At 33.9% G+C, this 12055-nt stretch overlaps 1 protein-coding gene and 1 pseudogene across 5 annotated transcripts in view; both read left to right on the forward strand.

Annotated features, from left to right (window-relative positions):
- KBTBD3 (kelch repeat and BTB domain containing 3) overlaps nt 1-7411 on the forward strand; it is a 77418-nt gene extending 70007 nt beyond the window's left edge. For all 5 annotated transcript variants that reach the window (XM_055547443.1, XM_055547444.1, XM_055547445.1 and 2 more), the window contains one exon: nt 247-7411. In XM_055547443.1, the coding sequence (XP_055403418.1) occupies nt 247-1849 (1603 nt within the window). In that variant the 3' untranslated portion in view covers nt 1850-7411. The remainder of the gene's footprint in view (nt 1-246) is intronic.
- Nucleotides 7412-10246: 2835 nt separating this feature from the next.
- On the forward strand, nt 10247-11330 carry LOC129628387 (myb/SANT-like DNA-binding domain-containing protein 4; annotated as a pseudogene).
- The last annotated feature ends 725 nt before the right edge of the window (nt 11331-12055 follow it).

Consider the following 12055-nt stretch of genomic DNA (forward strand, 5'->3'; position numbering starts at 1 on the left):
TCATTGCTATGGCTTAGCTGTAATCTATGTATTTTTCAATGTGGTATTGTGTAATATGTGTATTTTACAGATAAATAATATGGTCTCTATTATAGATATTAATTTATTAGGATGCTTTAAAAATGTATTTTGTAAATATATTTTATATCAACCTAAGAGTGAAAGAAACCTCTTTAAGGTCATATTGAAAATTATCTTGGAATAAAATATTCCTGTTTATTTGTTCTTCTGTGTTCATTTTTGCAGGGCTATGTTTGAAGTAAACATGAAAGAAAGAGATGGTGGAAGTGTTACCATTACTAATTTGTCCTCCAAAGCAGTAAAAGCATTTCTTGATTATGCCTATACTGGAAAAACAAAGATAACAGATGATAATGTGGAAATGTTCTTCCAGTTGTCATCATTTCTTCAAGTTTCCTTCCTATCCAAAGCTTGCAGTGACTTTTTAATAAAAAGTATTAATCTTGTCAATTGTTTACAATTATTATCTATATCAGATAGCTATGGCTCTGCCCGTTTGTTTGACCATGCTTTATACTTTGTACAACATCACTTCTCTTTATTATTTAAATCCAGTGATTTCTTAGAGATGAATTTTGGAGTACTGCAAAAGTGTTTGGAATCAGATGAATTAAATGTTCCTGAAGAAGAAACTGTACTGAAAGTTGTCCTTAGTTGGACTAAACATAACTTAGAATCAAGGCAAAAACATCTGCCTTATTTAATTAAAAAAGTAAGATTATGTCAGTTATCTGAGGAGACACTTCAAGATTGTCTACTCAATGAAGAGTGTTTACTCAAAAGCACAAACTGTTTTGACATAATCATGGATGCAATTAAGTGTGTGCAAGGTTCTGGTGGACTTTTCCCTGATGCTCGACCATCCACAACTGAAAAATACATATTTGTTCACAAAACTGAGGAAAATGGAGAAGCTCAATATACGTTTTGCTATAATATTAAAAGTGATTCATGGAAGATACTGCCACAGTCACACCTGATTGATTTGCCAGGATCTAGTCTGTCTAGTTATGGGGAGAAAATATTCTTGACAGGTGGTTGCAAAGGGCCATGTTGTAGAACAGTTCGGCTTCATATTGCAGAATCATATCATGATGCCACTGATCAAACCTGGTGCTACTGTCCAGTCAAAAATGATTTTTTCCTGGTATCAACTATGAAAACACCAAGAACCATGCATACATCAGTTATGGCTCTCAATAAATTATTTGTCATAGGTGGAAAAACTAGAGGATCTCAGGACATTAAAAGTCTCTTAGATGTTGAATCTTACAATCCTCTTTCCAAAGAATGGGTGTCTGTTAGCCCATTACCCAGGGGCATATACTATCCTGAAGCAAGTGCATGCCAAAATGTAATTTATGTTCTTGGATCAGAGGTAGAAATTACAGATGCTTTTAACCCATCACTTGATTGCTTTTTCAACTACAATGCTACAACTGATCAGTGGTCTGAACTAGTGGCAGAGTTTGGGCAGTTTTTTCATGCAACACTAATTAAAGCTGTCCCAGTAAACTGCACACTCTATATATGTGACCTTTCCACTTATAAGGTTTATAGTTTTTGTCCAGATACTTGTGTTTGGAAGGGTGAAGGATCTTTTGAATGTGCAGGCTTCAATGCAGGTGCGGTTGGAATTGAAGATAAAATTTATATATTAGGTGGTGATTATGCACCAGATGAAATCACAGATGAAGTTCAAGTCTACCACAGCAGCAGGTCTGAGTGGGAAGAAGTTTCACCAATGCCAAGAGCCTTAACTGAATTTTACTGCCAGGTGATTCAGTTTAATAAATACAGAGACCCATGGTTTTCTAATCATTTCTAAAAGTAGTGTATGATTAGACATTCTAAAGCAATTGCAGTTCTAGAAGCCTGCAGTAAATTTACTAACTTTAATTATTGGTAAAAAGGTCTTTACAGCTTAGTGAGATAAAATAGACCTTCTATAAGAGAATTACTATGAATGTATACCATATTAGAAAAATACTATGAATGTATACTATATATGAATTAGCAGTTCCCAGAAACTTAAAATACACAATACATTCTACCAAAAACTGTATTTAATTTACTCTTGGAGAATAGGATATTAGTATTTTCATATGTAAGTAAAACTCAGGCTTTGATGTTTTGATTCTTAAAGTACTTTATCCATGACAGAAAAACAAATCATACTTCACAGAACTGTACAATGTAAATGGGAGAAGTCTCTTTAGGTAGTAAAAATGACTTATTTATACTATATTATATGAAGTATAAAATATATTAGAGGTGAGAATCCTATCTTGTTACTACAGGTATAAGAGTAGTTGAATTCCTATTTTTTCTGATCATTGGTTAGCTATTTTTAAGCCCTTTCTTTTTTTTCACTATTTTTCAGTCAGAAAATTTTCTGAAATGAAGTGTATTTCCCCAGCCTTCTAAAACTGTACACTAAACATATTTTAATTTTTTGATTCAACTCGTCATTAAGAGCATAGTGTACTGTAATGCTGTTGGCAGTTACTGAAATGTCTTAAAATTTGCTTATTCTATTAGTTTTCAGTGTTAGTTAGTCTCAGTTTTTAGAGGTATTTTATTTTCTGGCTCAAGCTCAGTAAATTAACTGTCTTGATTTATTTAATCAGTTCAAGTTATACCTGACCTGATTTTATCTTGACATGTAATCCTTTTAGTGACATTCTTGGATTCTGGGATGGTAGTCCTAAAATACTTTTCCATATTGTTGCCAGATTCCAATGTAAGCGAGGATATAGAAAATCTGACCTCTAGCTAAGTGGACCACTGTTGTTGGCATTTCTTAAACTTTTGCATGTCCAAATTTGAGTTGCAGTAAGAAATTTCAACATCTCAGTTAGTACTGTGTCAGTTTTTTTGTGATGATGTATACCAGCTGTAAACTGCTGTGTATGTTTTCTTCTTCAGCACATTATTCATTGTGAATTATTTACTAAATTTAAAAATGTGACTGGGCTTTTGGTATTGATAGTAAACATGTGAAACTTGCAACTTATTTGATGTTTAATCATCTCTAACCCAAACAATGAAAGAGAATCATCCTTGTTCTCAGCTAAGATGATTCTGCCTTGTAAGAGGATGTGTTTCTTTAATCAGTTTTAACGATACAGGTATTTTAGGTTTTAGGACCTGATTTATATCTCAGGTAATCTGTAGATTGTATTTCTCTGGAATCAAATGAAGTTTCCCACACACTGTAGTAAATGTTAATCTGTTGTAAATATTCTTTAGAAGTAGAAATATGCCTAAATGAAGGTCCTTTTATTTTACCATATAAAATTTATGTAATCATAGGTTTCAAATATATTTTTCAAAATGGAACAGAATGCTAGACTAAATTATGCAATTCAAAAATCAGGGATTGTCCATAATCAGATGATTAGTTGCCTAAAAATTCTTCTGTAGTATTGGTGGCTTCCTCCCTACCTACCTTTATTGGCTCTGCCCTGTTCTCTCTCTCTCTCTCTGTGGGTGTGTATATGTGTGTCATGTGCGTAAGAAAGAAAATTCAGTGGAGACCTTCTCTGTGTGTTATGTGGCACTTTGAAAACAAGTTATTTAAGAAAAACCATAACACAGTGGGTGATTAAATTGTTAAACATTTATAAACAAATATTTCCAGAAGGGCGAAACTAAAGCAAAATAGAATCCCTTCCTGATCTTGTTTCATTATTATATCTTGATTTCTACCATTCTTCTCACTGGCCATTGATTTTTTAAATTTTATTTTTACTTGGAGGATAATTACGATGTGGTGATGGTTTCTGCCACACATCAACATGAGTCAGCTATAGGCATATATACTTCCCCTTCCTCTAGAGCCTTCCTCCTAACTCCCTCCATACCCCAACCCTCTGGGTTGTCACAGAGCAACTGCGGCCATTGGTTCCTGATGTTACTAGAAGTATCCTTGTTACCAAGCCATAAGTAACTCCCTCTGCATTTGATTTTAAACACTTTTCAATGCACAAGGCTTTGTGCCTTAGTTTCCACAATTGCTGCAGGAAACTTGATTGTTTTTCACTTACTGTCATCCCTTTACATCTGTACCTGAGTGTTCTTCATCAGTTATAACTAAAAAAAGTAGTCTGTCTAGTCATAAAACCTCAAACTCTTCCTTTACTTACTGTTCTTTTTCCTTGACATTATGGCAATCTGTGCTGGGCTTGGCTCTCTTAGCAATTAATCTTGTAGTCTCCAATTTTGCATCATCTGGTAAAGGGAACACTTTCATTTGATCTACTAAATGGTTATTGAAAAATGGTTCTGGGTGTTCAAAATCCTCAAGAAACCCAGGCACATGTACACGTGGTCAGTGACTTAACTGGTATTATTCTGATCTTGGCAATCACTTTGGCTTCACCAAGAACCACATATATTATTTCTGCCTTGGCCCTCTATTCTTGATCTCTTGCAAATCTCAGTGATCTCTCAAGTCTATTCTGCTACCCATGAGGAGCTGTTTTTCCTGTCTGTAAGATTAGAAAACAATATCCCTTTATGACTTCTTCCTTCTTTTTTTTTTCTTTTAAGTTTCCTTTCATTATCATCCTTCAGTCAGTGCTGCATTGTAAGAGACAAAATAATTAAGCTCATTATCCAGATTGCTTTCATTCTTGTAGCAAAATTCTAAATAACATTTCCAAATTGTCATTTGTCCTGGTAAATGGATTATGCATGCAAAAAAAAAAAAATTGCAGTATTGTAGTATCCTAGTGTCCACTAAAATTGAAAGTAGTTATGTGTCACTGTTAAACATAAAAAAGATTAAATTCAACATTTATATGATATCAAAGTTAATGAACATTTTTAGAACTATCTTCAAACTTGATTTATAATGTAGAGCACCTGTTCATGTATTGCCTGTGAAATAAAAGCAGTATGAAGAATATTTGCATAATCAAATTAACTGCATTCATATAATACTCAATTTTGGTTGGGGAGGGGAAACAGTCTTTATCACAACAGTATTCACTATATGTTACTCTTGAAAGCTAGAATATTATTTGAGAGCAACCACATCCTGCAACATGATTCCATTTTCCCCAGATACCAAGAAGAGCAATTGAGTATGTGTTCAGGGTACCTAAATGAAGGCATCTGACTTGAAAATCAGAGTCAAATATAGAGGGAGACATCTGTTTACCTTTTGAGATTTGGAAGCAATAAATGTAGTGGTTAAATATATTGTTGAATATATTTTGGATCATCGTTCTCAGTTTAATTGGATCCAATGTTTGGAAACCCGTATATTTAGAATTGAATGTGTAAGGATGAAAAATGCCTTCCAACGGACAGCTCTTGAGGGCAACCTAAAAATGAAAGGCTAAAGTTTAAAAGGAAGCCAGTTTCTGTTCAGCATAACAGAATTCACTCCACTTTATAAAGCCATATTTGGAATAAGACTAAATATCAAAAACTGTGGCATGTGGCAGAAAATGAGCCCAAATAAATAAATTCCTACACAGGAGTACACAACCAAAGATTTCTATATTTTATTTGCACATTTTGATCTTAATATTTTTCTGCCTTTTGACTAATTGCTTCCTCCAGTTTGTTTAGCATTTAGGCATTCTGAGTAACTTGATTTTATTGCCTGCATACTCAAGATTTCATTAAGATGTGAGTCATAAAATTACATCATTTTAGGAGCATTCTTGTTGAAGGAAATTTGTTCTTTTTTTAAATCACTTCGGAAAAACTCTGTAAAGGGTGTTGACATTTATAGTGAGCTGCTAATAGGGATTTCTCCTTCTGTTTACCATAAGTGCACATTTGTTTTACATCGAATAGAAACTGAAAGACCATTACCTAAAATTTTGTCCTGAATTATTTCACTGCAAATGTGGCTATATAGCAATATGTAGTGAATTTAAAGATGATGTGCTTTGAAAGATATCTTTAATTTTAAAAATCTGTTTATAAATTATATTTGACTACACTAAGATGCTTAATCAAATTTCATTTATAAATAGGGGTTTTAATCAGCATAGTATTAAAATAGGGATTTTAATCACAGCATGGTATTACACACTGATCAAGAGATAACTTTTCTAAATCATAGATTCGTATTCAAACTTGAAGGTAAAATCTAATACAGCTTTCAGCCTTGTATAGAAAACCCCTCTAAATTCTAAAATACCCTTGACAGATGATTTTCTTTTCAAATTCTAATTCAGTTCTTTCAGGGTGAAGAGCTCACTGCCTCCATTTTTAAACAGTTCTATTAGAAAGTTCTTCCTAAGGTTGAAAGCAACTCTGCCTCCCTGTAATAACTTTCAGTCCTTGATCTTAGGTTGCTGTCTCCATAAGTATTGAAAATAGCATGTCTTCCATTCCTCTAAAATCAAGTCATCACTTTCCTTCTTGTTTAAATGCTTAACACTTTAAAACTTGCCACAGTGGCCAAGGTTACATACCTTCTACATGTACATTTGCCTCAGAAAAATCTATCCTAACTCTATTGCTTTTTTGGTGTGTTGAGCATGATGAGCATTGCATAATCTAATAAAGCAAGCACTTCATTTCCTTAATCAGCTCTTATAAATCCAGTGTGAGCTAGAGCTTTGCTATCTCTCCTATCAACTATCGACATAATCACAAACATTTTCTGGGAGAGGAATTCTGAAGCCAGATTTTAATGTCTTGATCATTTGTCATTAGGTATGGTTTTGAGAATTTTAATAATACTTCTAAAAGAGACTAAAGCATATACAAAAAATAGAAACCAAAGCAGTCACTAACTAGTTCAACAAATTATGCTATTGGTTCCAAGGGTAACAGGGTTGCCGGAATTACTTAAGAGTACAATTCTCTAGAGTATCACATTGTAGTGTAAATACTTCTTTACATATCTGTCTTATTTAATTGGAAACTCTTAGGAGTAGGGGTATTATCATTTCTGGACCTAGCAATTAGTACAGTGCTTGCATATTAATAAGGCATCTAACATTCTATCAAGCCAATATATGAAGCAAAATTTATTGTTTCTGAATGGGTTAGACTTAACTGCATATTTTGCGATTTCCATGTACAAAAAATTGATTTACATTAGGATTTTACATTTAAGAATGCTACACGTTGTACTTTAATTATCAATGTATGTGTTAATTCTTTTTGTAATATTTGATATCCTTATATTAAAAAGTCTGGGCTAGCTAATTTATACAATTTTTGTTAGTATATGTTGTATATCTTTGTTAGTATATGGAAAAATTAATAATGAAGTACTTTTTATTTGAGAATGAAATTGCATTACATAGTACATTGCCCACATTTGGAGAACATGTATAGTTGGTTGTATAGTTGTGTTGTATATGTATATTTGGTACTTGAAAGTGAAATTATACTTTCAAAGTAATTCATTGAATTTTTTTAGTGCTTAAGGATTATTTGTTCTCCTTGAATTTTAATTATAATATTTAATTCTGTGTTTCTTTTCAAATACAGTAATAGATAAGACAATGATTGAAAATATTGTTAGTAGACATACAACCCCCATTTCCCCTACAAGAACATAATAGCTTTAGTGACCTTCTTCCCACAGGGGAGACTGTGCGCAAAGCTACTTAACTTTGCATACATAAGTGATTTATTTCATTTTCTATGAGTAGAATATGGGCATTTACCATATGGTATGAGAAATAAAATCATTTTTTTCAGTTCCATGTTAACCATATTAATATATAGTAAACATTTCAATTATATAAAATAATTATTAATGTATTAAAATGTATCTCAGAAAAGAATATATATTGTTTGTATTTATTGTTACTAGAAATAAAAAAGATAGAAAAAGGTGAATTCTAAGGCTCTCATTTTCTTGCCACCCCCTTCCCCAGATGCCCTGAGTGGCTCTGATGAATCTCAGAATTCCTGAGAGAGTGGTGGTGGAGGTGGGGTTACTGTTAGAACTGGCTCTGTAACTGTGGACAGAGCAGCATAGACTTCAAGGTGGACATAGTGGGCTGAGTGAATAAAATGCAGCTAGATTTGAAATGAATCATAGATAGGGAGAGACCTTGAGGCTGTTAATGAGCTAAGAAAGAACAGACCAAATGTCCATGAGCCACAAATGAAATCAGTAGAAGCTAGCTGAATATCCAAGGTCAGGCACTGTCCAACCTTACTTCAGCGGACATCAGCAACACAAGAATCAGCTAGATGCCAGGGTATAAGCCTCCTTCCTACCTAATACGTACAGGTGAACTAGTGAAGAGGTCCAGAGTCTGAGAGACTAAATCAGACCATAACATTATTTTAAGATGTTTACATTGGACAGATGCTGTCTTAATTCCAGTTCAATTTTTCCTATTTCTGGATAGGCTCATTTGCCATCACATTTCTGGTTTTCCTATGTGATCAGTTGTGATTTACTAAACAACTTTGACTTCCAAACCCTCTTCTAGAATACTGCTCAGGTTGAAACAGTTTGTCTATGGAAACCTAACCCTTCAAAAATCAACTGTTCTATCCCACATGCTTGCATAATGCTAGTTGATTTCTCTTCATTTCTTAGGCTGTCTTATCAAATCCTTGGTCCAACCTTACTGCTCCAGATTTCTTCCCTTATTACCTCCAATTCTCCATGTGCTTCCAGCTTCTGTAGTTTACTTTGCCAGCAAATGATGACTCACCTCCTTCTCTTTAATCACTGTAGTTAATTTAAAATGTAAGGATATTGGAGGGAATTTGCCTGTTACCAGGTTATTGGGGATGCTACCCTGAAACCAGAGGTCTCTCTTGGTCAGCATTTTAATACTTGCAAGGTTTCCTCTTAAGTCATTAAATAGAATGGTTCATAATCTCAGACTGATGCATTGGCATTTGAAGTTGTTTCCCTAAATTCTGAACTGCCTGAATTTATCCTACTCCTCACTGCAAAACAAAACCCCCTCAAAGACAAAATTTAATCTCTGTACTCAGAAAATAAATTGCAAAACACATTTAAACTTAAGTAATTAAGAATTACTTAATATTGTTTTACAGGCTCTTATTCAGTTACAGTGTAAGTTGCAAATATGTTTTGTCAAAAACTAGCTATTTGGCCAATATATATATATGTACATTTTTCAGAGAAAAAAAAAATCCTAAAATGTAATTACTCTTCACTATGAATATGGAGTTTCAAAGTAATATAAAGTGGTTTGAGGTTTTTGAAACTATAAAATATTGAATTTTTAGACACTGTGGCACTAAACCAATCTACCTAGTAAACATTAATTAAAACTGCAATTTATTTTAATTACTTTTATAAAACCTGTTTCCAAGGTTAAGTTTCCTTGGACTTATTAAATTTTGCGATTTTGAAGACTTCTATGAAGCCTAATGAAACTAAACCTAAAATAGCAAACTTAATATTCATGAAAAACTTAAGAAATATGTGGGACCATCTTAAAATATTTGACATATCATCATAGTATTTATAGAGTTAGATTTCACTGCACTGGATAAATATTTTTGCATTTCTTCCAAATTCAGGGCTTGTTTAACCTGATTCTGTTCTGGTAGTAATTAGTGAGTCTTTCCATTGGAAATTAATTACCCTTACGTAACTTTGAGTAAAATACATGGTGCAAAGTTAGTTTAACATTTTCAATCAAGCCTTTGTCTAGCCTTTTTATTTAAAAATTCAACTAGCCTAATTTTTTCCTTTTAGAGATTAACCACCTTTTATGTTATGGAACATTAATTGAAATTCGAAAAAACTTTTCGAATGTTTTTAAAAACTTTTAAAAACAATTTTGAACAAATGAGTAATTTTTTTTGTTTGTTTGTTTCCTTTACAAATAGTGTTCACCTTGTGATCAATTCCTGAAGGAGTGAAATATACCACAATATTCTTCCATTTAAATACAATTCACATTTCACTTATAAGCACAAATTAATGAACACTTGTTTCTAGGAATTTTCACAAAGATAATTATTCTAGTAGTTTAAAGCATCTAAGTTTCTTTCCTTGATAAATGAAATATTAAGCTCTAGCCAATAATTTTTGTTATGGGATTTCTACCCAGGAGTATATGTGTCAGGCAGTGTTCCTTAAAGTTTCCTCCAAAAAGAAAAAGGTCATCTGGTAATTCCATTAAAAATACTGAATCTAGGGGGAGGTGCCGCCAGGCTAGCAGGAAACCTCCAACCCCATGTGCTACTAGATGAATAGAAAACTGATTTAGACAAGGTACTAACAAGGAATTGTCCTTGATTTTTGTACTTTGTAGCATTCCTCAAATTCTTTTCACATCTTCCCTTACTGTAAAAACTGCATTTAAGTTAGAAAATGAAGCAATTGAAAAGGAAAAGCAATTTCAGTGTACAAGAAACTCAGACCCTTTTGAAAGAAATTACAGAAAGGAAGGAAGTAATTTTTTCTAAGCAGCTTAATACAACAATTAATGTGATGAAGCAAATGACTTGGGAGGAGATTGCACAGCATGTGAATGCTGTAGGAGAAGGAGAACAGAGAACAGGGACAGAAGTGAAAAGGAGTTACCTTGACTGGCAAGCCCTTATGAAGAGAAAGAAGATGAAGGCGAACATTAAGCAAGTTGGTTCAGGGTTTCCCCTTCCCACATCTGATTTAGATGACTCTCACTGAAGAGATAGATGAAAAGATTGGATTCCGAAGTGATATAGATTTTGATTGGCAAAATGTGGCAGATTTCAGGGATGCAGGTGGATCCTGAGGTCAAGGAAGAAGAAGAAGAAAGAGATCCCCAGAGTCCTGAATTTGAGATTTAAGGAAGAAGAAATGTCATCAGTCATACCAGATTCCAGGAGGGAAAATGAACTTCCTGATTTCCCCCACATTGATGAATTTTTTACTCTGAACTCAACACCATCTAGGTCTGCATATGATGAGCCCCATTTGCTTGTAAACATTCCAGAAACTAGAATTGGAAAAACGAAGGCTTGATATTGAGGCGGAAAGACTGCAGGTAGAAAAGGAACGCCTACAGATTGAGAAAGAGAGACTGTGACATTTAGACATGGAGCATGAGCGACTTCAGCTGGAGAAGGAGCGGTTGCAGATTGAAAGAGAGAAGCTGAGGTTACAGACAGTAAACTCAGAAGCCATTTTTGGGAAGTGAACTTGATCAAGGGGAAAAGTCCGTACATCAGCCACAGGGTATAGAAACCGAGAAGTTAAAACCTGAGAGAGAATGCTTACAACTGGAGAATGATAGGCTGCATTTTTTGGAATCTGAATCAAAGAAGCTGCAGATTGAAAAGAAACACTTTCAAGTAGCAAGAGACTACAAATTCAGAAGGAAAGACACTTGCAGTGATTTATCTAGGTCTCCATTTATCAAATGGTTGTAAAGCATAAGTTTAGGTTTAAAAATGGTTGCAGGATTAGCTGTATTGTTGTTTTGCCCCTGTTTAATATTAGTGTTTTCAATACGAAAAAGATAATTCTTTGCGGATAATATATGCTTAAGTCTTCTATGAAAACTATGTGCCCTAGCATAAATAGTATAGCAGAAATTGTTGTACTATACACTTTAATTTAGTAAAATTACACACAATCTTGTATAATCTATGCACTCAGAGTTTACAGTTACGTCTTTGTAAAATTCTAGCTCAGTAGTTGTCAACTGGGGGTGACTTTGGCCCCCAAAAGACATTTGGCAATGTCTGGCAACATTTTTTGGTTGTCAGAATTGGAAAGTTGGCCACATTCCTCCTGGGATGTAGTAGCTAGGGATGCCCTACATCCTGCAATGCACAGGACAGTTCCCACTCTCCCCCCCAAAAAAGAATGATCAAACCTTAAATAGCAATGTTGCTGAAGTTGAGGAACCCTGTCTTAGCCTGGCTGAGCACCTCTTTAGCTTTGTTTCAGTTTCAGAATGTTAAAACCATAGATATTTATGTGGGAATTACTTAAATGGCCCAAAACTTTACCTATGAAACAGTACTGTATAGTATATTGACTATAGGAAGTGATGAAGATTATAGATGTTTTATTCCTTTGTTTCCATCTATAGATAATGTGAGAGTCAGAAAACAA

This window comes from Bubalus kerabau, chromosome 15 (genome assembly GCF_029407905.1).
Source record: "Bubalus kerabau isolate K-KA32 ecotype Philippines breed swamp buffalo chromosome 15, PCC_UOA_SB_1v2, whole genome shotgun sequence".
In the NCBI taxonomy this organism is placed as follows: Eukaryota; Metazoa; Chordata; class Mammalia; order Artiodactyla; family Bovidae; genus Bubalus; species Bubalus kerabau.